The following is a 27,208-nucleotide window of genomic DNA, read 5'->3' as shown; positions in this document are numbered from 1 at the left end:
GACGAATAGGATTGCATCGTTGGTCTAAAAAAAAGGCAGATTATTCCGTCACATTGTTTAGGTTGGCTGTATAAGATCGAACTTTAAATTCAGTTTTCCCAAGAGACACTTTTTTTTTTTAATTTTTAAAATATACCCTCTGAATTCAGCAAATTTTCCGGCAAAGGTTCGCGTGGACTAAGGTTCAATCTATTTGAATGGACATCTGTCTTGTGATGAAAACTGCGTTTGTCTGTGAAGTGTATACGAATCCATGGTGTCTTGGTTCATTTTACAGACGAGAATTCACGGTAAATTCATACATTAGCGGTACGTTTGCATTTACAAACGGCTGCGGTTGTCCGCGGAGATGAAGGGATTTAATTAACACGAGACTACATCCTTGAGTCGTTTGACGAACATAAAGGTGATTGGAGTGGGTACTGCAGTATTGTCGACGCAAGGACAGCAGATTTTTTTTATTAATGCAGGAATGAGATTTGGAACACAGTTAAATACGATAAAACAAGGAAATCGAGTTGTTGCAAATTGCTGGCACTTAGCGGAAAGAGAGACACACCACACAAAAACAAAGATTAATCCAGAGGAGCTTTAAAACTGATATACGTTCTCACCGCTAAAACATGAACACTTGCTTTTCTATAAGGCTAACTTCAATTGAAATCGTTGCCCGGCAGACTATTTTCTTATACAGCTCCTTATAGGCGTAATATAACTCTGTCAATTTTTGGCTACAATTTCATGAAACAGTAAAATCTTTTTTTACTACTTAATCGCTATATTAAATCACCGACATTAGATATAAGTGACGACAAACTTATAGAAGATTTTAAAAAGGATCATACATTATCGAGGGATAAATCCGAGGCCAGCATACGAGAGAATGGTTAGGTTACATCGCATTGAGAGAGCTATACAGGACAGCTTGCTGACGAGTTTGATTCCAGTGACACGCCCAGCTTCGTATTACATGTACGTATCCGTAAATGTAAATAATCTTTTATATAAGTACATTTTGTATGTATAAATATACATATATAATTGCCTTATAAATTATTTAGACGCATGAAAAAGGCGCAGCAGTTACTACGACTAATAAGTAAAAAAAGGTTAGCAACCGATCGTAGTGACCACCGTATCGCAAGGTAACTTTTGGTTGCAACAAGCCACAGAAGCTCTCTCTTTGATTTCTATGAATTCGTTTTTGTGTTGACAATTCAATCGATCAGATCTGATGGAAGTAAAAAAAATCGTGTGCACAACGCAAATTAATAGCCATCCCTAACTATCCTTTATATAAAATACACAAGAGATACTAAGATTTTATTTAAAAATACATTTCCACCAGATCGACGTTGACTAAAAAGCTTGAAATTATTCCGTAATAGTATATAGAAGTGAATTTAGTTTCTAGAACATCTTTATAATGACAATGGTAGCGGTATAATAATGTGTGCGTGTCATAATGCGTGTCAAATCACCTTCATAATCTGATTTGTTTTAAAGATAATGCATAAAATGTATTTTTATCTCGCTGCCGGTCGACAATATGCAGTAGCGTACTTTATAGATGGCAATATGTATTATATCATTCGGCGTGTTTCGCAATTTCGACACGGGGCATTTGAAGTAAAGTTTCATTCTCCACTAAAACGGAGAAGTTTTGTGAAACAGATTTTTTTAGAATTAGACACCATTTAAATAATTTTTTGTTGTCCAGATCACCAGTGACATCAACAAATTGAACAATATACAAGCTATACGATTATATAAAAATTATTATATTCTATTATTTTCCCTACGGTTTGTTATGTATGTTTCTCTAAGAGAAGACATTTTATAATCGCTCGCACATATTTGAATTTAATAGCCTTGTCGAAGTAGGAATATTTGTTTCTTTAATGACTTGAGTTAGTTATGCTGATTTTATCCATTTGATCCGTTCGTGAGGAGGCGCAATGTAAACTACTCATTATTGTAGTCCCCAGTGGTTAAGTTTTGATGAAATACAATCTCGTTCATCGATCGAGAAAAACAGAAAAAGCTGTTCCGATGACGGCGTAGATGAAGCGGTTCCTATTTTCGTAGGTTTCTGTGCTTCGGGGAACAGTGAAATATGGCTAGGGTCCGCCAGTCTTCCAACGAAATCTTAATTATGCTAATCATGATTTCAATATTTGAAAGGGAATTACTAACTAGCAGAATATTATTAGGATTAAAAATTAAAAACAAGACGGGCTTTTCGTAGGTCTAATTGCGTCTCAAAGTAAGTCCTGCCCAATATACGGGAGTAGGGTTCTGTTGACAGCTTTCGTTACCACTTCTCGCTTATATGTTTGAATATTATAAGATCCTCAATAACACAATGCAATCACACTGGCAATTTTTGAAAATCTACTGTACGTACTGTACCAACAGCTCTCACATTATCAATGGCAACGGTAACCACATCCTTGTGATTCCGATATTTCAAAGTCACTTATCAAATTGAATTAGACAAAATCATTTTTAATTTTATAATATAATAAATATGAAAAAAACGATAGTAAAAATATATTTTTATTTATTATTATAGTGTATTTTTAGTGACTGCATTTGCATTGCTCCACTTCCTTGCGACTTTAACGTACATGGAAATACCTGATAAAAAAAATAACAATAAAAATAATTAATACTTTTTTAATAGCTAAGACCTAACGAGAAAAATAGCAGAGACATCTCGGCGCTAATTTTGTGTTCCTTATCGGATCATTACCGGAAAATATTTGGAGAAGTGGCAATTTCACACTGGTTCTGTATTTAAATTTAATAATGCTTGATATAAATTGTAATTAATGGTAAGTTTCCAAACCATCCTAAACCATCAGTGCGCCTATCAACGTCAGAAAAATAGCACTTTCGATTATTTCCATTAGCATTCATCGACATTCAACCAAAGATGTACAATATGTACCCAGCTATATGAAATGCTTATTAAAACGGTGCAGATGTTAACTGCAATATAAACAAACACGAAGATAAGAGAAATGAGCGATTTTCGCTAAATTTTAAAGAAAGAGCTTTTCTAGTCCGGCTAATGTCTAATACTGGCGTCACCAGGATCGCTTTCGTATGACTACTTATGACGCTAAACAACAAAGGGCCCTTCCATGGTACTAATGATGGGCACAAATTCCACGTTAGTAATTCAATTAGATATTGTCATATTTATTATCATAATTAGACATGATCTAAATATATCGTTTATTATTGAAACATTCGCATTTCTAGTTTTTTTTTCTACATTTAAAATCTAATCCCAGGACTACTTCTAAAACATAAAAATACAATCTTATTTCTAACTTGCAAATCATGTTTCTTCCTGAGGACATCAAATGGTACGAAATTCGTATAAATTTTCGTGTCAAGACGCAATGCTTAGCTGGGGATTACTTGTGAATGTACTAAAACGAATAATGCTAATAACACGTACGTTAAAACTTAAAAAATAGTCTCTTTAATTAATCTCTACCTCTAACTCCAAATCCGATGCTACAGTTACGGTTCTGTGAAGTGTTCAGAAAAAGCGAATAGCCTTTGTAAACTCACAAATCATTACTGTGAACTCGATGGTACAAATTTTCTATGGTCAGAATTTCATATAGGGTACTAAAATAGATTTCAATATTAGAGCTGTGCTCATTTGGTATCACGCAACATGTCGTTCTATTTATCGAGAACAACCATGCGTTTGACACACATTAAGAACTATTACCTCTGTAACGCTTATTGGCATCTCAAATCTTTCTGCCTTTGAAATGGAGGAGACATCAAAAAAAATCTAAACTTCTCACCCTAGCCATGTTTTTTACACTATAGTGCTGTTATTCGACTATTTATTACCGGTTAAAGAGGGATGCTAGTACGCGAATTTGCTTGAAATCGAACACTGAATTATATTAAATATTGTATATATTTTATTTACCATTCGTTTTGCACGACTTGCGTCAGAAGCATGCCTTGTGCGCAGATTCTGTCGACATTTATGATTGCATTATGGTATATTATTGTATAACGTTTTATACAATGCCACAATATATATTATAAAATTATTGTTTCCTCATATTGTTTACCTGTGTTTTGTTTCGCCTAATGTTCGCCGTTGAACCTTTTCACTAGAATCTAGATGCTTTTTCTATCTTCTTGAGCGAACTGTTTTAGTATAGATAATCACGAATTTAACGGGTTCGGTACCTAACTAACTTCGCGTAGATTATACAAATTTGTCCAAACTATTCAGGCTAAAAGAAATAAAAACTTCCCACTTTTACCGAGGTACTTTGTTATTGGTGTTGAAATTCCCAATAACAACGTCGAAGATATCCATTTTATAAAAGTTATTTCGCCTGAAAAAGGTATGTTCAAGCTTCTACCTGAATATGCTCTCATAAAGGCTCATTAATCTTTCGAAGCAACAATGCTAAATGATTTTATACCTTTGTATAAATCCGTAAAGGAGAAGGAGACGTGTATCAATAGAAGTTCGAATTGGCTGAACGGAAAGCACCCAATATCGGGATGTTTTTAAAAATGCGCTTGTGAGTGAACACTGACATGGAATGCTTCTCTTTTTTATAGTCTGAAGATTGGATTTCCTAAGCCTCAGGTAGGACCCGAACTCTAACACGTAGGTTTAATTTAGTACCTAAATTCTACATCTACTAAGCCCTGATTAGTGTCACAGACTCTGTCCTTATTTAGCTTTTTGCTTCAATGATGTACAGTTGCAAACGACTACAAATTCCAAGGGCATCTTGAGTCAGGCAAATGAAATAACTTCGGCAACTTAATCTGAGAGCAGATTTGGGCATATCAACACGGCAATCAGTACAGCGTCGCCATTTTGATTAGGCGCTTAAAAGGCGGAAACTATGTTCACAAAGATCAGGTCAACTGGATCGGGTGAAAACGAAGACATTATAATTAGCTTCTAAGTTATCAAGGAATTGTCAAATATTACGTGAGCCTGATATACTTCTATAAGCTAACATGGGAAGAACATTATGAAGGTCTATACTGGTCATATTATACTTATGAATACAACTGATTAAACGCCAACTCCAATTTGACGTTTAGCGAAGCTACTAATACGTGTTGACTTAAACAAGTAATGATCGCTTCTGATAACAGCTGTGAAGTACATGAGCAAAATAGGAACGAGGTATTCCGCTCTTAGAGATCGTGCTTCCAGAAGGTGCGCCTGATAAAGAAAAGATATAAGATATATTCGAACCTGAAATATCTATAAAATTAGTACATTAATACATGACTTATTTTAACAACGTCGTACATTCGGCGGACTCGGGGCATTCTATTTACAAGAACGAGCCACAAAGAGTACCAAGCGATTTTGTGGTACTTTTCAAATCATTCGAAATAATACTCTGTTTAACTAATTGCTGCGCGTCCTTGCGGAAACTACAACTGAATTCGTTGCAACAAATCAACAAAACATGAATACTGAAGTTACAGAATGAGAAATAGATGATAGATTAAAATACTGCAAATTTAATTTTCGGGTGGCACCTCTGTTCCTCGAATTGGCGCCCACAACTTTAGCACGTAATGTTGTGGTACAGCGGTGCGCGGTTTCGAACTGCTGTGCATTTGCATAACGAACCGGTCATACACGTTTTTTTTCTATCATGCAATGAAATAAGACAACAAATTCAGCGATACTGTGATTGAATCGATATACTCTGGGAATTTCTCCGAATACCGGCGACAACTTTGATAGAAGTGACGTTGCTTGTTTGTCAATTAAGACTCTTGTTAGAGACGTATATCCAAAACAGATAATGGCTCTTCGCGGATATCAGAACCTGAAAAGAAACATGCAATTATGGTTAATTAGATATATGTCGCCTCCAGGAACTCGTCACGGCCATGGATGGCGGAAATGGTTACCCCCTATCTATGCTTTTCTCGCGTGGAATTTAATCGGCGTCGTCGTGCTTCGCGTGATGACGAACAAACAAGGTAGACATATAAAAAATTTTGTTGAAAAACGCTAAAATGTTTTACTTTCCAGGAATGGAATAGTTCTATGATTTATACGAGAGTAATTAAGTTGGCGCTTATTTCTTGCTATTGTAAATGAAGAATGTACCAAGCCTTGAAAAAATACCTGTTTTTCATATGACCATATTGAGATCGGATGATAATCATAACGGATGATACTTGACAGTCATCATCGATTTACGAATATTATAACGTCTTTGTAAAACATAGAGTTGGTTGCTGCGATAAACTACTCTATTATTGGCTTTTTGCGAAAGAAATTGTTGTCGCCATGAACTATGTATGGTCTTGCCATTAAAGGGACGTGCTGATCATCTTCTGTTAGGCCCGAATGAAGCATATAAAAAAATGCATTTTTTCCTTTAGTAACAATAAGTTGTATTACTATTATCAATATTCGATATAGGTTTTTAGAACATTTAATATAGTTCAGCGTTCCATATCTCCCCAAAAAAACATTCGGATGCTTAACTTTAGATATTTATTTATTTTCAATCTTAATCTGTCCATCCTTTTTGAAGATTTTGTGTATGAACGTAAAAACGCAATGACATTGAATTTGACATTGAAACGAAAACAACATAACGAAGATGCGTCATAAAAGCATCGGTTTCAGACCGTGAACTGACCACTGCAATAATCATATGAAGAGCTCCCACGTGATAGCTATGACGTATCTCTTATTGAGGCCATTATGGAGAAAAACAAAAAGAAATGCTATATTTTCGATTGGGCATGTGTACTGTGCCCAAGTGAATTGTTAAAATGTTGTAAGTGCCCCGTAGCTCATAGAAAAATTCAGGCAATGGAGGAACACAATTATTAACGATGTAAGCATTTCGGGTGCATTCTAGTGGTTGAAAATACTTCTTTTTTCTTTTTTTTCGCCGAATATGACCGAGAATCGCCATCTAGAAGAACAAATTTTACTTTTCGCAAAAAATTCCTGCTGTTTATTCAGCTTTTTTAAGTAAAACGTTAAGGCTAAAAGCGTCAGCTCTTACAGTGCGGTAATTGCGGTAAACTTTACAGGTAGTCCTATGATCATATTCTGCCAGATCCTGATGCGATCGATTAGATCGGGTATATTCATACCAACTTTTTAAAAGATTGTAACTTGTCTTTCTTATTTGATTGAGATCAAAATAATATTTGTTTATTTTTGTAGAAAATTTTGAAGTAAGGCTTAGTACGACAAATTTCAGTTTGTTGTAACATAGTTCGGTATGCCCCAATCGATTTTACTGTACTGAACTAGAAATAAAGGCCTTTATTCATCCAAGTTATCCATGCTAAAGATTAAATATCATGTTTGTTTAAAGAGAAATTTCTGTGGATACCGATATATACAGTATTCGAATTCTCGACTTTTCTCAGAGCCAGCCAGCTTATTAGGCATATGAATCTCTCCTTAAATTGAGTATGTAGAATCGGCGTATATTAGGTTTTGCTACAAGTGACAAAAGTGTTAAACTAATCCTAGCTGGGCTGTTCTATCAAAATAAACTGGTATTTTTCTTCTCTTTAAGCCTTACATATTTAAGACACAATAAAAAATAGATAACTATTTAATTTGATAGGATCTACCTTATACCGATCTACCAGAACTAAACCGCCGAAGGATTCTTATATACGTAATTTAATACCATTGTCCCTCAAATGTAAAGAATCCTTGTGATCTTCGTGAGTCTAGTTGCTTCGGATAGGTTTCCTGCAAACCGTCCTTTAAGCTAACCTCAAACTATTCATTTCAATTAAACAGAAGCATAGGCGTATTCCGTAAGTCAGGTAGTCATTCTTGTACATCGAAAATATCAATCGATTAGATATTCTCTCTTGGAGATAAAAATATGAAAATTAGTACTAATAGTAATATCAATATTATAAACATATTAGAAGGACAGTTTGCACGCGTGTTTAGGTTGGCTTAAGCTTCAGACTATTTTTCTCTAAGCTGAGTATTATAATAAATTTTTAAAGCTCTGTACTATGTGTTCAAACAAAGACCTGTATGATAATGCAAGCATTTGTAAAATATAAAAAATGTCCGTTAATGAAATTTGTGTTTCTAAAACTTCAGATCTTGTGACAGTCCAGGAAAACGCTATTAGAGGTATGAGGGGAGAGATGCGAAAGTTCGTTATAGGTAAACCGCAGCAACCTGAGGTCTCAGTAGAGAAACCGGCTCCGGAGATCATGAACGCGCTTGAGGAGGTGAAAGAGAATCCTTATGTGAATCAATAAAACTAAATGATTTATAGTACCATATACTATGAATTTAGCTTTAGGTAGCTATGCTGCAATTCTAGGGAAATATTTTTGTAAGTCAAACGAATTCAATAAATAGATGTGACGTAGCTGACTTTCCATTTCCAGTTTGATCGCGAATGAGCAGTACCGTAGAGATCTTATTATAAGGGCGTAATATGAACGGGTATTATGCATGTACATTTATATTTCTATTATAATTACTTCGTATTTCTAACGAGATGATAGTACGGTTCGCCTTATTGAAAATCTGTCATTGATTTAAACGACGGCAGGATTTGTTTTCGCAATGTGTCTGCGGTGAACCGCGAACCATCCTATAGAGTACTTGTGTTTTCAAAAAGAATCCTTGACAGCTTCCGAGACGTAGGGGAGCGAAAATTTTATAAAGTGTACGACAATACGTTTCGTAGGTCAGTAAAGTGTGTCGCTGGTGTTGTTGTTGTTGTCGCTGTGGATCCGCTAACTGCACTTATAACTCTGAGGCTAAAGTGAATTTATATACAAATATTCTTTCAGCTACGTTCCTTATCGTTGAACGAATAAAAAAGATCTTTAAATCTATTTGTCAAACGATCTGTTTCTTCCCCGTAATTCTTGAATCGATTCTGAAAGGCATTTTAGGTTAAACACTATACTTTATTGTGATACTCAGCTTAGAGAAGTGGTAGAACTTACGAAACTTTACCCGTCATCAACTCGATTAAATCCTGCTTATTTTTTTGTTCAATTAAACTGGTGAGGACCTCTTTCCGCTCAATAAATCTCGAGTCCCGTTTTCCGATTTTTACTAACTTCGACATACTGGTAATCCTTTCATGTTCCAAACGTAATGCGAAATTGTTCTATTTTTATTCCCAAAAACTGTTAGGACGTTAGCGAGCTAAGAACTAATAAACTCGTATGATTTGTTTCCTGTTATCTTATTAGAACTCAAGACTTTTTCTGTGTTATTGGACTGATGTATTATATTGGCATTTCTCGGTAAGTAAAATTTATAAGAGTCTTTTCTTTTTGGTGCTTTGATAAACTGGATTGGAAAATAAATCTAAAGAGCAGTGACTTGAAGCAATTTTCCTAAGTCGTTTTAATCTACTAGAGCGTTAGACGGGTTCGATTTGCAAAAAATCCAACAGACTTTTGTACCACAAAGGCTAAATATTAAACTACTGAAAAATGTTAACCATTTTTCTAACTAGATAAGTATAAAATCATATACCACAAATTATAGTTAAGTCACCGTCGGTGTCACTTGAAAACTGAGATTTAACACTAGGAAGTGTGCTAACATTATTGGAATGCCTCTATTCAGATTTAAGATAGGACGCCTTGAAGATGAGGAAAATTTGCTATATTTAATATAATAATAATTGCTATATATAATCTTATAATAGAGGAACGAATGCTGTCCAGGCCCATAAAAAATAGACGCTACTTATGGTTCATATGTGTTAGAAAAAACGGCCCGAAGGTGGTTTTCTCGCTTTTGTTTGAAAAATTTCGGTGTGAAAGATCCCCTCCGTAATGGTCGACCAATCACAAGAAAAGTTACGAAAGTTGAACAGGTTTAAAACGTGACTAGCCTAGACATCGCCCGGAAACTAAACGTCCACTACCAAACTGTTTAAGGCCCTTTGAAGCAAGCTGGCTACAAACAAAAAATTCGATGTTTACGTACCACACGAGTTGACGCAAAAAACTCATTCAACCGTATTTCCATCTGCGAAACTCCTAAGGCACTCGACAACACCGTTGACCATGGGTGATGAGAAATAGATCATATACAAAAAAAAATGCGCAAGCAAAAAAAAGGGTGTTCCATAACGTGTGGCAAAGCCAAAATCGCGCTGTGTGTTTGGTGGGGTTGGAGATAACCGTTTATTACGAATTGCCGCGGCCCGGCCAAGCAACTGATTCGAATCTGTACTTCAATAAATAACAAAATGATAACAAGGCATTGAGAGAATCAAGCAGACCTAATATATAGAAAAGGCATCGTTTTGCACCACGATAATGCTAGGCCGCATACATATTTAACTATTAGGTACGAACTGAGAGAACTTCCATGAGAAATCTTAATGCAGTGGCCGGATCTCGAACCATCACATCATTATCTGTTTCGGTCTTTGCAGAACTCTTTTAATGATGATGATTACGTTTCCTAACATAACACAAAAATTATTAGCCACAGTTTTTCGGACAGAGAAGTTCTGCAGTATTAGGATTATGGCGCGACCAGAAAGATAGCAGAATGTTATTGACTAAAATAGCGCATATTTAGCTTAGTAATATTATTTTAAATAGAAAAAAGTTGCTTCAATTTTAGCTCAAAAACGGTTCATGTGTTTTCGATAACTTAATAGGATAATGGGAAGTCTGAGCTAGCAAATCGTTTAAACTACTTTTAATGTGAGTAGTAAACGTTCAGTTTGATCCTGTCTACGCACAAAAAAGTGGATACATAAAAACCGTTAGTAGGAAACAATATCTTATCCATACTTTTTAATAGTAATAATAAACAATGAAAAACTAGGTGAATCGGTGCATGTTTTCAAATAGTCCACAAGAGCGGTCGTAAAAAGAGGTGACCCTAGGTTGAACGAACAATTTAATTTTTGATACCACTGCGTTGAACATAATTGCTAGTTTTACATCAGCTTACAATTCGCAAAACGTGACAACACGCCAGGCGCACTAAAACAATTCAAATGCGGGACTTTCGCTTTTTGAATAGCAGCGATAATATCGATTTTTGTACAACCGAATCCCTGGTAAACCTTTGCCCTTTCGTTAGGCACTTTATTGTGAGTCCCTCAGATGGCACATTTCGATCCGCGGACATGAGAGACAGAAAAGTATTATAAAACCGCTTCAAATTATTGTACCATTGGCATTAACATAAAATAGCAGAAACGTGGAACCTATGTAGCAAGTTGCATATACATTGACACAAATACAGATATATATGTATCTTCGCAACCGGTGCAGAATCCACGTGGCATGTCAAGTGACCCTATGCTAGTTAACATAATAACGGCAATCTATTGCCCCCAGCATGCACCTGCATCCCCGCTATTCAATCGTTATCATCCTTCGATTGTAACTTCAGTTAATACAGTTAGTCCATATAGATTGTTACAGACCGATTGATATTGACAGCATTCACATAACGTTTCGAATAACTATGTGTTGCGGCTTGTTTGTTAGATGTCTGTAAATCTATTCTAGAAAATCCGCTTTTATGATTGTTTAGTTATTGGCATTATAACAATTCATCCTTTATACTTTTCTTTCCATTGTCGTTGCTTGGTTTGACGTTACGATAACGATTATAATGTGGATAACAGTTCGCTTATTATATAATATATAATTATGTTCATAATTGTGATGTAGGAATTATTAACCCCTGGGGCAAACGCTGTTTTCGAAGGCTTTTTGTAGAGCTATTAATCGACTAGGCCAGCTAACTGATTACTGTCGTGTCCCTTTGCGCTGAACCGTGGCTTTTATACGACGACAGGTGATCTGTATCAAATGTTTTAGTTATTTGTACAGAGGCGCCACTTTATCGAATACGCACACAGTAATGTCGGCTCGCTCAAATGCAAGTGCACGCTTATCACCGCAGAAACATGGGGCTGACTGGGGGGAATCTGGCAGCGAATCCCGACAAAGACCGTCGCGAGCCCCCGCAGTCGTGTCGCCCCGAAGAATACCAATGTCGATGTCGACTTCGACTCGAACGAAATGGACCAGTAGGCAGACATTCAATAAGCAGCAAGAAACCGATCACCGTAAATGATGGTGTAGTACCTTTAGTCGATCGTGCAGCTGTCGACGATGCATTTGATGTAGTTTCTGCTGCATCAGCTGACGATGCTGTTGATGTTCCCTCAAAGTCGTATTATATATTAATAAATATAGCCGCATGGTTGAGAGAAAATGAAAACCAATTTTCCATGAACGTTAGACGACGACAATGCCGACAAAGCAAGTGAAACAACGCCGGCCGACACAATCGGTGCTGCCAGGACACATTGTCATCATCATCACCATCGTCGTCGTGGTCGTCCGTATCATCGACATCGCTGGCGATTGTTGTTGTAGCCTAATGCCATGACTGTGTTAAGCAGTCCTGCTCTTTCCGCCCTACGATGATGGTTCAACGGCTCAAATTTGCTTGCTGCTGGCCATAGCAGCACCATGTTAGCATCAGCCGGTGGCTGTTGTTGGCTACGTTTTGCGAAAGGAGGATCAGGTCATCGCTGCTGCTGTCGTTGATCTTTATGAGGCAATTTAATAGACACATTGGTAAAATGAGGAGTGCCGAAAACAGCTGCAGCAACAGCAATCATGGCCGTGGCCATTGCGGTCCTTTAACCATAGAAAATATTGCCATGAGGGGGGGGACCCACGCTCTATTATGTAGCAGTGACAAAAAGCCCGTTTGCTACGCATTCGTACATGGACCGGTTCAGCCCTAAATGTGAACTTCGGCACGGACAACGCTAATGAAGGACATGTTGTCATAGTTGCTACTAATATATTTCTTTTATAAAATTATTTCTAGCGTCCAACAACAAAGAATCAGATGGTTGTCTAGAGAAAAGGAAGACTGTTATTAATTTCAGTCAACATAGACCCCGTGTTTTGTTCTAATCCCAGTTGTGGCTGATGTTATAGCTGTAGTAGATGCTTTGCCGTAATTGTATAATTATTAGATAAATATTGGGGTAGGAGTAACAGTAAAAAGGACAGTGTGAAGCTCTTATTCATTTGCTGGTTATATAAGTGCTGCCGTTATATGATCAACGATGGAAAAGTCGCAATGCGTCGGACGTCAGGTATTTGTATGTCAAACGTCGATGATAAACACGTAAATAAATCAAATTCAAGACGAAGCTGAACATAGAACACTGCTGTTGCCTATAACAGCGTCGCCACGATGATCTTTTTATCACCAAGCTCATTTTTGCCTTCATTTCAGTATACACCATACAAGTTGAATATTTGAATGTCCTACAAGAGTGTTTGCTTACCACCTGTCGTTCGATTGCCCCTCGACTGTTGCGTGCTCAGGGGAACCGCAGCTGGTACTGGACAATAACCAATAGCGCTAACGGGCACGAACTAGTTTATCAACAACGTATTCTGTTTTCTCGGAAACGCTACAGACTGAACTTGCCAGTTTCACAAACGAACCTGTCAGTCGGCTTGGCTTAACTGTACATGCGGTCGAGAATGGTAAGACTTGAAAGTTATTTATCAATTGCACCTTTAACAACGCCCTAAAGACGAACAGTACATGCGCGCCTCTGAATCGGCGCCATATTTTGACGTAAGTAGGTCAATATTAGTCGCAGCCTAACGCAACGTGTGCCTAAATTTGTAGTAACAGCAATCGTATGGTGCGAAAGCTAGTCGGACTATTGTGAAAAGCTGCTGCATTGGAGAAGCTTTCGAGGCTAGGGGAAACTCCGCAGAAAATCAATGTAGTCAAAAATGTAAACCTGAGGACGTTCAAAGTAACTTTTCATTTCGAAGACACACTTGAACCGCCGGTATTCGAGAGGTCGAAAAGCTTTATAAATCGTTGTAAATTTGCCCTGCAATAATAGTAATCAAATGAATTTTGAACTAAAGCTGTCACATGGGGATCTTTTCCCGCATAAGGAGCGAGCTCTGCATTTGAGTCACCGTTAGCAACTTTCGTCCGTCGACGTTTCAATAAGATAAAGAACTACGAGCTTAATAGGTACTATTCAAGTTCAACTAACATTTAAAGTAGGAAGCAAAGAAAAACTCTGGACCGGCGCCACTCTCAGTATTTTTCTAAGAAAGAATAAAGGAAAGACAATTATATTAAGAAATAATAACCATTACACGAGTCTTACAAAAACAGAGCTAATATATTCTCTTAGACTCGCTGGTGGCACGTTCGAATGCGATTTAGCTTCAGCTTAAAATTTTAATCCCGTCGCGGGATAGGTAACGAGTACAGTATGCGATATTCACTCTTGGCTGAGCCTCGCACGGGCGCGGCCTTCGCAAAGATTGCAACCTTGAATTTTGCCTGTTTTAGTGGACGACTTTGAGTCTTTTGTTCTATATTATATATTCTTCCCACACTGTTCGGCTAATTTTTGTGAGAATCGGCCTTGGAACATTCGTCCGTTCGAATAGCATCCCATGGCTGAATTAATACGTAGCTTGCATTGCTGTTCTTATTCCCTCGCTTAAGCGGATTTGTCGTTCTACAGAATGAATCCATTTTGTCAACCTACGTAACTGCGCTGCAACAACCTCACTATCATTTACAGGTCTGAAGGACAAGCGATTGTGTTACTTGACAGTGTACTCAATTCAATGATAATTATTTGTGAACTAAGTAACACCTTCAAATAACAGATACATCCGATTATCTACTTTGGTCTGCAGATCGTGTATTGAAAAAGGTTTGAAGCTATCTGTGCTGCTATTAAGTGGAAAAAGGGTACACACTCAAGTGTAGCTGGGATACATGTGAATTAGGATTCGTCGGCACACTTGAATATACCCTAACAGTCTGCCATTCCTCAGATTAGAAACTATATAGATCGTTTCTTGAAATATTTCATTCTAATTGTCCAATCAGTTTAGCTTTCCCGTCTATTAATATTATCTAAATATAACTTCCAGTAAATTTTGTGGAGATGGAGGTGTTTCTAATATTGAAACATTAGAGTAAAATCTTGTTCCGTGCATTTCAGTGCCGCGCGCGAACAAGACGAATATTTAAATAGCAAATTTAAATTAAAGAAATATTAACAATAAAATCAAATGTATATAAATTGGCGCCACGCGAAGCAGATCGCATATAGACTTACATAATGTAGCTAACAGATTTGATATATCCACGCGTTGATGAATCGGCTTTATTGTGGTCCTATCATTTGTAATGTTCTTCTGTGGGAAGCGGCCGTTAAAAAGAGAGAACAATAATATTTTGAATGAAGTAAGTTAAGCCTGTGACGACGGCTAACGTTGGCCAAAATCGAAAAAGAAAGGGAGCGATAACGTACAAATAAATACCTTTGAACAATTAATATTGTCTGAGTAGGTTGAGTAGGCTATTCTCGACCGCCTAAGCTTATAACTTGATAGATGTAACAGTATTTTTAACACGTATTTTTTTTATATATACCACGCAATCTGTGTGGAGTGAAAGTCATTTGTAAATATATGAAGAAGTGCAGATTTGCTTACCTTCTAAGAATCGAATCTATTTTCGGCCTCTAATCGATTTCTAACCAACATAGCTAGGCAGTCTCTGACATGTTAAATTTTACGCATTTTACATTATTAACACTGAATGTTTTCGAGTCGTTTTGTTTGTGAATGTTCTCTATATTTTGTGTACATGGCGCGCAACTGCGCTACACATGCAGAAGGCGTTATTCCTGCAAAAACGCTTTCTCTCGCTTAGTTGGCTAACGGTTACTACCCGGGACTATGATTATTATTATCAAGCCGACAGTGGCGCTGATGCGAAAGGGGCTCTGTAAACGCGGCCCTTGCATGCGCTGTGCGAATGCCCGTTCCGTCCCATATATATAACATTGGTCAGTTGGCAAGGCAGTTGCAGGGGCATCGCAGCCTTACAACAGAAGTTGTGTAGTGGTTGTGGTCGTCGTTCCTTTTCATCGTTTGCGCTTTATCGGGCAAATTTCTCGACTCGCCTAGCTTGGACTGCTGACGCCGTTAGCAAGCTAAAATAACAGTAACGGCAGTAATGAAAGCTCTGGTTGTTATTGTGGGCGCTGCCCTCGTGGCTGTTGCTTCGGCTGGTTTCCTTGGAGCAGGCGGTGGCGGACATGGAGGTGGAGGTTTCGGGGGCGGCGGATATGGAGGTGGAGGAGGTTTCGGAGACGGCGGTGGAGGCGGAGCCAATGAGGATGGAGCTGCGTTGTCGGCGGTAGGACTCGCGCGTCTGCTTGGAGGAGGTGCTTCACACGCCCATGCAGCGGGCGGTGGAGGTGCAACGTACACAATCTCGGGTCCAACTCAGGAAATTAAGTCTGTCCATAAGATTACCACGACGAATTCCGGTGGTCAAATCTTGTCGAGGACTGGTGGAGGGGGCGGCGGCGGCGGTGCCGGCAAGATTATCATTATCAAGGGCGGAGGTGGCGGAGGTGGACACGGAGGTGGCTACGGAGGCAGCTACGGAGGCGGTGGATGGAACAAATAGATGCAACGAACAAGGTAGAAAAGAGGAGAAAATGATGATAACGATTTGAATAGTAATGGTGGTTATGGTAACGAGGCTGATGACGAGAACATAACAAGCTTTCAAATCCACTCGTTGCACTTTTTGTACATGTAGAAGAAAGCACACTTGCCAAGAGCTAGTTATAACATGACTATCGCTGTACATATCGATATGTGAAAAATCTTTATATGGATGGTTGAACTGTGTATAGAGAGAATCAAAAATGAAAAGCTAGTGTATACTGTGTATAACTAGCTATCTATGGGTGGAAATTAAATTTGTAGTTGTCTTCCTTTTCTGACGGGCTACATTCGTAAAGATTTAGCGGTTTGTTAGACTAGCTATATACGCTGTTAGCATGTTTTCAGTGGGACGATGTAAATTTAGGCATATGCTTTTTATGTTCGAGAGAAAAACAAAAAACTATTTTCAATCTTCATTTGGCTGTTCGTCGCATGCTTTGGATTTTGGGTAGTCACAGGTCACCTAATGTATTCTTAAAACACTCATTTGAGTTAGACTATATAGAAGTAACGGACTTTCTGAAATAAGCATTCTTCTTATCTGTCGCCACAAAAATGAAGCTATTACTTAATAGATAAGTGTCATCAAGAAACCAACAAGCTATCTGCTATTGGTCAATAGCTGATTTTATCGTCGAAGTCGAGTCAAACAAATTGATTTATCAGAATAACTTTATAAACACTTTGTATTCTCTGCTGTCATACCCGGAGGCAGAGCCTTGAGAGGTATCAAGGGAGGCGACACAATGGACCCATAAGCCATCTGCCAAATAAAACTGTTTACTGCACCGCTAACTTTACGCAATCTTAGATTTATGATATCGATTGTCTGCTTGCGTCGTACACCTCGTTTTCGTCTATTTTTTAGCAATGCGGACTTTTCAGTCTATGCGGGTCAATTACCAAACGATTGGACTGACGTAACTTGTATGCTGTACTAATTGTTACACCGACCCAACAAACGCAAACTGAACTTGTAATAGGGATAATATAAGACAACGTTAAGCCATATCAGTAGAAGTCGGTTAATGGGAGACTCAACCATGCTTGCAGTCGTCATCCTTACGACGTGGAGTTTGGGGCCGCTGTCAGCCATGGTCAAGGTTTACTTGCTCAATTTTTTCCTCGACTATTGCAGCTGATAAATGCATAACGCCATGGTTGATTGTATGTATTTTTATCCACATTAAGAGTATCAATCGCTGTAAGCGACAATTGATTTTTGCTAGCGCTTCGTTGAGCTGTGAATATTTCAGAAGAGATACCCGCTAGAAAAATACAAGAAACGTGAAGAATATGGAATGTATATTAGTTTAACATAACTCGAACTTTCCCGCGCCGTTTTCCAATATGTCGAACAAAAGTATTAGTTTACACGAGAGTACACCTGTATACCAATGTAAGGCAGTTACTCATTTTTCTGCTACATTTGACTGTGATTGATATGCTGACGAAAACAATAGAAAAAGAGCAGCCCCGGCTTTAGATTAACGCTTTTACAAATTGGAACTTAAAAACGAGCAGGTACAAGATTGCGTCGATCTGTATTTGTCCCACATGGTAAGAGGCTGCATGTAATTATAAGAAGGAAATCAATTATGGAAGACGCATTAAAGATTGACAAAAACGGAATCACTCGAGAATGCTGCGACGGGTTAAGACAAGATTCCAAGTAGGTATATCCAATTTTACGCTAACATACGGCTGACGCGGCATAACAGCCTTGAAAATTTCGACGAAAAATTATTAAACATTTTTATTGCTTCAACTTCGGCTAGGAAAAATAAAAGTCACATTTTATGTTTTTTCATTAAAAAACAAGAGGGCATAGAATTATATGAAAACAGGCACCAGTCTACTTGGAGACTTGCTCAGGCCAATGATTGTGCATGCTACCTGACTGGATTTTCATGGAACAACTAGTTTAGTAGGAAACTCAGGTACTTTGATATACCTAGCGGGTTTCAAATACAGCGGTTGATCTGTCTCTGTAAGCTCGTTCCGGGAGTGAGTCTTTATCCACATCTCTTAGAATGTCTGAAACACGACAGAAAATGTTTCTTAAAGCAGTAAATTTTTGTATGCTCTCTAATTTTTTGCAGCCACGAAAGAATCTGAGTTAAAATGAACTAACGTTATTATTCGAAATCACACTGAGTCCACTAAAGTTCGATTAATAACATTGATTTCATGCTGGCTGTAAGCTATTAATGTGGCTAGGCAATGCGGTTATATTTTGGCAGCCATACTTGAATAGTAAGTGCCACCAGGATAGAGAAAAACGGAATTCCTGCTTGTCATACATGGCTTAATTAGGGCATTGGCCTGTTGTGATGGAGAAAAGTTAGGTTTGAATGCAACCTACTTGAGAATAAAGCAGATGCTGTATTGATAACGACACTGATAAACCTCTAACCCTGTTAACAGCGTATACAGCGTATCTATCGAGCGAGACTTCCTATAATGCTGACATCGCCATCGATAAAGATCAATAATAAATTTACTAAAACGTTATGTATTATATAGAATAATGCAAAACTTTTCGTCCATAATAACTATTATTTTTTGTTTTAGCTTTTTAATAGGTTTCCAAAAGCAAGCTCAAACGTCTAAAATCGAAAGCAGGAAGAATTTATCAAGTGAACCTATGGGGCAAGATTCAAAAGCTTCGAGGGCAAAACTGGATTTGAGCATCTCGATCTAATTTGGTTTGAGTGATTCAGCACAAACATTTAATTAATCCGTTAATAATTAATTAGCCCTTAATGAATTCAATTTCCGCTCAGGGTATTGTTACTCTTTCGAATCCCTGCAAAATGACTTTGGTCGTGCTCTGTGGCTCTAGAAGAAGCTGGACACGAGCTAAACTGATTTATTGATACGTCGCAGCATATTAACCTAATCGTTTTGCTATTTTGATTATATTCAGTAAGCTGCATAAATGTTTTGTCCGGCAACACTCTTAGGCATCCCATCAGGCAACGTGCTCCCAGCACCACGAGGTATCTGCGCCCGGATTCTAACCTAGGTCATCACGTATCCCTAACATTAGCAGGTACGTACGTTACGCGCTAAGCTATCACAGAGACATATTCAGTAAGTCTGCTTTTTTATACCTTGAGGATGTATGCACGGAGTACCTGGGCACAGCCCTTCCAAGCACCGTTTACACAATACTTAACAGGAAGTATTTATGGCGGTTCTTACTATGTACTCTGTATCACAAGTGCATCCGGCTTACCGAGCTGTTATAGACAGCTGACGTTGGATCTGTGATGGAATTTTATTTCACTGCTTCAATATGATAATATAATATTTATATATAATGTACGAATACATAAACAAATATAATACAACTCTATCCCTTTAAATTATATTATCATACACTAGCAGTGATATCAGGTTGATGCAAATAGAGGCAAAAAGCCTAAAATTGTCAAAGCTGACACGTTCAGACTTTTAGTGATCGAGCGGTAAAAACACTAGGTCTTTCTTCACCCATCCTGCTACCATGACTGACCCATGCTTTAGGTGGACACCAAGCCCAAATTGATGGAAAGCTTGACATCAACGCTGGCGCAGACCGTTGCATCGGCTCTTCCTCCGAAACGGTACGTTAAGGGATGGCCAATATATATAAGTTGTTTACTTTAACATGCAGAGTTGTTTTTTTGAATAAGAATATACCACCTAGTAATAGATCCAGCTGGTTAGTGATAGTATTCCAGCTAGCCAACACTACTTGGGCCGTATGATATGGTGTAGCAGTAGTCCGTATTCCTTGACGTATTCGTTAGCTTCGATGAGCATCAAAAGATTGTCTCCCATGTATCCACAGAGGACGTATGCCTTCAATGGCTTGATTTGCAGCGGCGTCAATTTCAGCTGATAACCTGTTAGAAAACACGTAGCGAGATGTTACGAACTAGTAAATTCATTTTGTAGCGGGCATCCATTGCAGCATGTTGACAGTCGCCTTTGTACGTTACACGAATATCCGCAGTTGCTTCCTTTGTCTGCTGGGCTACGCTAAGCTTATATACGATTTTTATTATATTATATATATATATATATATATATATATATATATAGTTATAAGATTATCTTCAGATAATGAGGGTACTGTCATAGTAGTCACTTGTCCAATCATCTTCTACTTTAATTCAAGAAAATCTGTCACCTTTCCGCCATGATTTAGCCGGGTACCGAAGATTGCATTGAAGATGAAATCGAGTTGAGGGTCGTCATGTTCATTTCGTTGATCAGTGAAAAATGTGCGATAACTTGCCTGCGTCAGGTATTCAAATGCAACAGAAAAGTACACGAGCTAACGTTCTGGCAGAGTTGAAATTAGTTTAGCCTTTCGGGGATGAGCCGGTTGAAGTTTTTCAGGTATCTCATGTAATATATATTGCAAAAACGGGGCGTCTACAGATATAATTCATATAATGCATTTTTGTGTTTTCTCGGCTCATACGTTACAAACAACAGGGTCTTATGAAGAAGCTCTAGATATTCATTGACTTAAACCATCATATGGTACAACATTGGCATTACACTGCACGACCAGTGTAGTTCAATCGACAATTACGACGAGAGGGTGAAAACTGCCTACCTTTGAGGAAGCGCATGCGTTAGTGCCTACATATCGATGAAGTTAGACCTTACAATCCGAGCTGCACTTATACGGACTGTGAAGATCTAGACGGGCTCATGGAATGCGTCCATGAGGACATGACGTGACTATTAAAGCTTATTTGATTGAAATTCTCGAGTCTTCAATGCAGTAGCTTTGGCCCTCAGGCGTATGGCTGAAGTCCATTAACTTCCTTGACACAGTTTGTTAATGTATGTGCCATAATGGCAACAACAGCTTGAACCGCTGGAAACCAGTTTAACCGCACATCACATAAAGGGCTAACACACTATGGCAGATTGGCTAATTGCCTGATTAGGGCCTTAGCCTTCATTTTGCATCAAGGGAAGGAATTCCACGCACGGCGTCGCTATTCGCCGCAGCGTGAGAACAGGGTATCTTAATGCAATGCAACGTTTTGCGATGAGACTTCACAGTACGAAGATTTGTGCAATGTTTTGCAAGCCTTGGTGGAAAGGAACCCGCCGGTACAGATAGGAATTGTAATAAGCACCTCAAACGCGTCGTCATTTTAGCGTCGTGTGGCATTATGTTCACATACTGGTGTACCTCCAGGCCGGTAAAAAGATACTACTTTACTAGTGATTCCTGAAGGAAAGAACGATCCCATCGTCTTCAAGGCGGGAAATACAGAGCAAAAATATTTATTAAAATTTTGTCTCCAATATGTTGACTGAAACACAAAAGCTATTCAGAGAGCCTACACGCTATCTCAGCTAGGCAACGTAGGAAAAAAACGCTTTACAGAAACTGCGTGTGATAGCCAACATTAAGAGCGCTAGTCACGCCACGCAGTCCGCTATGCGCGATACTCGTCGATTTCAGGACAGCCTCCGACTTGGCACTCAAGGACAACTTTATGCTCACGAAATAGATATTCCGAGTATATCCGAATGTGGTCATCCTTCTCGCCGGGATTTTACAAGAGAATAGAACAACCGTAAGTGATGGAGTTACCGAAGTCTTGTCTTCTGCACAGACAACTGGTTTTGCTTGGAGGGACAACCTAGGCTCACTTCTTTTTTCCATATTAATGTCGGGCCTTTCTGATCAATTGAAGCGATCGAGGAAGTTCTTTTAGCTTATCTCAAATGCAGAGGCAGTTAGTGACGGGCGGAGTGATAGATGCGTTAAGCAGGATCTAAGTGCAGTAAGCCCCACGCGGCAGTTACACATTGTCGACTGACCGTAAAATTAATGAAGATGGAGCGATGAGGTCTAGCGAGGGAGACTGAAAAGAGGCCACTGACCTTGTACCCCGCCAGGTTACCGCTTACATATGTTAACCGGTTTTCTTACTTGGGCTTGCTCTTTTCCTCGAACGGTACAAGAATTTGGTGCACGGTGTTAGGTGATGCAGGAAAACACTGTCCGCTACCTGAACGACCTTGTCCGTTAAAACCACTCTCAGTTTTTTCGACCTACACATAGACTGATCGCAATGTATGGGAGACACGTTATTCATGAAGATTTATAGTAGGGTCTCAAGCAATTTAACCACATCAAAATATCCCTCCTCAAAAGAGTACTAGGATCACACGTAACCATCCGAAATGGTGTCGGGTATCTCTCGGCTGTCTGTTTGAATGTAGTCGCTTTGACCTTCCATTAAGAGAAGTTTTAAAGGCTAACCCGACATGCCGTAGCTCGCTTTGTCATGCACGGGTGCCACCTTAGGCTCAGCAAAAGAACGCGTCTTCGCAAATCTGACGACTTATTTAGGTATTCTAGATGCAGGAAAAATTATGAAAGTATGATAATTATGATGGTATCATGTTGCTCGTTGCTTTATGGTACCATTTTTAGGACACCTGAGGAATCTTTCATAGCATAGTTTAGAATAGTTTTATGAAACCCAATAGGACCGTACGTCACAATTGTTTTGTATGCTTTTTTAGTTGCATTGATACGTATATATGAAACACCTGACTACTACCAGCAGAAATGAATAAATCAAATTCAATTCTGTAGCGGTACGGTGGCCTAAACGGCCTTAAGATAAGAAAGCTATAGGTCGCTGGTCTGTGGCTCAGCGGTACAGATTACACAACAGGTGTGAAAATTGCCCAAGAAATCATGGTTCTCGTACCAAGCCGTCCGTATTTTCGTGAAGAACATTCGTGTCAAGACTCAAGTCGAAATAAATGTATTGCATTTGCATAAATACATAAATTTGTTTTGCATTTAGAAGAGACATTTCGGCCGAAAATATTCCCGTGAAACATACGCACTACACAATCATATCGTTAATGTATATTTTACAGGTATGGTACTCAACCTCGTCAACAGTCCTTCAAAAATAAAAAAAAACGTGTTAAATATCGAACGCTGCACGTTGAAATATTGAACGCAACTATACTTAACTACTGTATCCATTTCGACATATTGATTATGTCCAATAATATATAATTTCTAATTATAAATAGCGATAGTAAAAGCTATTAGACGTAAAAGGCAGGTAGTTTTAAGCTGCACAACTGGCAATTTTAAAGTGTTCTAATTTTCTAGCTCTTAGATATTCTGTGTTCTTAAATTTCTGTTCTCTTATTTGAGACACATTTGACGGTACAAACATTGAACCACACACAGGCACAAAAAGCTATCAAGTAACTATAGTAAGGGAGTCGCAAAGTGGTAGAAATTTACCATGAAAGCGTTCGGACTAATACTGTATTTGTAAGTAACAATAAACATGAATTAATAAACACGAAATAAAGTTATTATATCTAAACTTTACTCTGTCGGCTACACGACGGTCATCTTTAAACTAAGATAATATAGGAACTCCTATAAAATAATTTGTCGGTTGTGCTGATTCTTTACAGTGAATACAGATGTATCTTTAACGTTAGTCTGTCCATGAAATAACCATATGGTAGAAATGTAGATTTCTATATTATTTCGTATCAAATATCTAGATCTTACCATCAAACCCCATTCCATCACAAACATAGTGAAAGTTCGCTTATACATGTCCGTTGTTTATCTTTAGCTACCCGTAGCGCCACAACCGTTGGGTACCTATCGAAGCTGCCGTCGCAAAATTAGAATGATAGCTTAATCTTTCCGAAAATACCTAGCAACGCTGGCACTGTTACGTCTGGTTTTATTATAAATACAAAGTGTTGCGCCAAGATTTTTGCAAACGTAGAATGTTCGGTATTAAAATTATTGACATTAGATTTTATCAGTATTTCTTTTATTTACAGCGTATACACTCGGTCCTTCATCATATGTTAAGTTTATATTCGAACCTGTCTGTTCTGGATTTTACCGTACAGTTCTTCCGTTAAGGGAACGTATTTTTTCTGAGCAAGGTCTAAAAAGTACATCGGATCTTTAATACGGCCAACTTCGTAGGCTTCTTTGACGAGGTTTGTTTTTTTTAGTTTATATGTGCCAGTGGCGTCAACTTCGCTTAACAGACGTACGAACAATGGGACAGCATAGGGTGGCAAGGTAGCCAACGACTCGTGAAGCATTTGCTCGAGGTTGACTTTGTGCTCAGGGTCAAGGATCGCTGCCATGCCGGCCTTTCCTTCACAGCCGCTTACCTCGACACCATATATAACTACATCAGACAAACCCACCACTTTTGTTAGAATGCCCTCTACCTCAGATGTCGATACGTTTTCGCCTTTCCATCGAAATGTATCACCTATACGGTCCTTAAAGAATAAGTAGCCTTCTTCGTCCTGCATGAGGAGGTCGCCTGACGAGAAGGCAATATCACCCTTGTGAAAGACATCACGGTAGAGTTTCTTTGAGGTGGCACCCTTGTCGACATAGCCATCGAACTTCTGGATACTGGAGTTTTGTATCAGTCCTACCATCTCGCCAGTTTCGCCAGGCGCTGCTGGGATACATAGACCATGACGATCGCGCAGTGGAAGACCAGTATTCTCATCAATACGAATCAGCCTGACAGGATAGATTCGCTCGGAGATACTTGGAATAATCTTGCCAATCGAGGGTAAAAAGCCAACAGCACCAACCCTATTATCGATATTAATGAGGTTAGAGTTGCCCTCTGTAGAACCGTAGACTTCACGAATATCCTGGATGTTAAAACGCTGGCGGAACTCTTCCCAGATCTGAGCGCGTAGTCCATTACCGAACATCATGCGTACTTTGTGAGCGCGGTCACTTTCGCGTTCGGTCTGTGCTAGAAGGTACCGACAAATCTCGCCAATATACTGAGAAACAGTACAGTTGTGCTTCGCGCAGTCTTGCCAATATTTCGACGCGGAGAACTTAGGTACAACTACTCCAGTAACGCCTGAGACAATTGTCTGACCAGCTCCGAGAATTCCGCCAGCCACGTGGTAAAGTGGTAGACAGAGATACATGATATCATCTTTTAAAATCGGCATCATGTATTTGATTCCAAGTGTCATAAAGATAAAACGCACATGCTTAATAATGGCAGCTTTGGGCAAACCCGTAGTTCCTGACGTATAAATATAGACGAGTTTATCATTGATGTCACCGCGGTACGAAGGTGTCTTGTTCGGAGCACTTTCGATCAGGGGCTTGAGCTGCTCAACGGACACCGATCCAAAGTCACCTGCGTCACCGTAACAGAATAGCTGAATGTTTTTGTTTTCCTGTGTAAGGTCGGGGTAGATGTCAATAACATGTTTAGCCAATGGCGTGCTGAAGATGACAGCTTTTGCCTTTACAACGTTGATAGAATGCGTGAGTGGAAGAGATTTCAGATTATGATTTATAAGCGCTGTTACCATACCAATTTTGCTTAAACCCAACCAAAACATAAGGTACTCTGGTCGGTTCTCCATGAACAAGGCCACATCGTCGCCTGCCCGAAAACCCAGTTTTAAGAACGTCATCGCCACTTTGTTCGAAAACTCATCGACCTGACGGAAAGTCCAGTTGTGTTCATCACTAATCAGCATCACCTTGTCGGGGTGACGTTTGCATGCTTTTTTGAAGATTATTGGCACTGTTTGATTTGAACGAACAAGACCCCATAAGCCATTAATGGCCCAGCAGACGCTAATGAATCGAACGGCGGCTGAAAGATCACGTTTTAGTGTTTTGATGATAATGCGCAGCTTTTTGTGACCACCAAGAATCACGTAGATGATAAATGATACAAGTAAACCAACAGACACCGAGTGCAGGATACCAATAAAGGTCAACGTCAGAAACCCTACTAAGGACCTACGCGAGGTGTTCTCTAGAAGAGCTGACATTATGCCGTCACGTCTTTGTGTCTCAGCTGTATCCAAATTCCGAACTAAACCACACAAAAAGTGCGAGGCTGCACCGGATAACGTTCGGCAACGACAGCGGGCTCCGCATACGCACACACTAAAAGACTTGCCTCCAATAACTGGCCCTTTTTAGAATGACTGTCAATTTCCATTAGTTGTCATCCTCTGAATGGAGAGCTGTTGCTGCTGTTACGCTGCTGAGTTTTCCCCCTTCCTCGACGAGCCGAAAGCCGCTACCTTTATCTTAGCGCCTACTTTGCAAGGTTCTCGGCACGTTTATAACGGAATGCCTTTATGAGCCATTGTTACCATCACAGGTGGCAAACAAAATGAGCCAATGCTAGCGTCCTCTAGCGAAAGTGCAGAAAAGGTAGCCGGACATGACGACTTTGATGAACTGGGGCACCCACGCTATTAGTAAAAAATGCCTAAAAAGCATATAGTGTTGGTATTTCAAGCCCAGTTTAACTCATTAAACCTGATTCTCGTTAAAAGGCGAGTACCTCAATCGACTTGTGTATCGATTTGTTGTTATCTGAAGTCTGCTTATGACTTACATTAAGTTACTCTATTCTTCGTGCCTTGTATGATGGAGATAGCACAACAGTAAGATAGAAACGCCAGTGAAGGTCTATCATTTAACAGTCAACGGATCGGCTTCAATTAAAGCTATATGCTCGCCCCCGATAACAATCACGCCATAGTTCATGTT

At 39.0% G+C, this 27,208-nt stretch overlaps 2 protein-coding genes and 1 pseudogene across 7 annotated transcripts; 2 read left to right on the top strand and 1 right to left on the bottom strand.

Annotated features, from left to right (window-relative positions):
- On the top strand, nt 1-23,958 carry LOC147755645 (uncharacterized). Of its 6 annotated transcripts, none has more exons than XM_086990883.1 (5): nt 1-972; nt 5,911-6,018; nt 19,569-19,657; nt 20,134-20,213; nt 23,524-23,958. In XM_086990883.1, the coding sequence occupies exons 1-5, from the start codon at nt 884-886 to the stop codon at nt 23,560-23,562; spliced, it is 405 nt and encodes a 134-aa protein (XP_086847009.1). In that variant the 5' UTR covers nt 1-883; the 3' UTR covers nt 23,563-23,958. The 6 variants fall into 6 exon arrangements, 5 of the variants coding, with proteins under 5 accessions (XP_086847009.1, XP_086847010.1, XP_086847013.1 ...); XM_086990884.1 differs by lacking the exon at nt 23,524-23,958 and adding an exon at nt 21,094-21,369 and having other exon boundaries at nt 3-972; XM_086990887.1 differs by lacking the exon at nt 1-972 and adding an exon at nt 3,256-4,645.
- LOC111251686 (uncharacterized) lies at nt 14,226-16,856 on the top strand. The gene has a single exon (XM_022808517.2). It carries the CDS (start codon nt 16,100-16,102, stop codon nt 16,556-16,558), a length of 459 nt encoding a protein of 152 aa, XP_022664252.1. The 5' UTR covers nt 14,226-16,099; the 3' UTR covers nt 16,559-16,856.
- A 483-nt stretch (nt 23,959-24,441) lies between the features above and the next one.
- Nucleotides 24,442-26,713, bottom strand: LOC111251685 (long-chain fatty acid transport protein 4 pseudogene; annotated as a pseudogene).
- Between the last annotated feature and the right edge of the window lie 495 nt (nt 26,714-27,208).

Source organism: Varroa destructor, unplaced genomic scaffold, assembly GCF_002443255.2.
Source record: "Varroa destructor unplaced genomic scaffold, Vdes_3.0 BEIS01000005.1, whole genome shotgun sequence".
NCBI lineage: Eukaryota > Metazoa > Arthropoda > Arachnida > Mesostigmata > Varroidae > Varroa > Varroa destructor.
This window is presented reverse-complemented; position numbering and strand designations above follow the sequence as displayed.

What these genes read in the sequence shown, in the direction of transcription:
- LOC147755645 (XM_086990883.1), top strand. Translation starts at nt 884, where the DNA reads ATGGTTAGGTTACATCGCATTGAGAGAGCTATACAGGACAGCTTGCTG. An exon ending in CGTGATGACGAACAAACAAG is followed by an intron (nt 6,019 to 19,568) that starts GTAGACATATAA and finishes CAACACTCTTAG; the next exon opens with GCATCCCATCAGGCAACGTG. An exon ending in CGTATCCCTAACATTAGCAG is followed by an intron (nt 19,658 to 20,133) that starts GTACGTACGTTA and finishes CCCATGCTTTAG; the next exon opens with GTGGACACCAAGCCCAAATT.
- LOC111251686 (XM_022808517.2), top strand. Translation starts at nt 16,100, where the DNA reads ATGAAAGCTCTGGTTGTTATTGTGGGCGCTGCCCTCGTGGCTGTTGCT.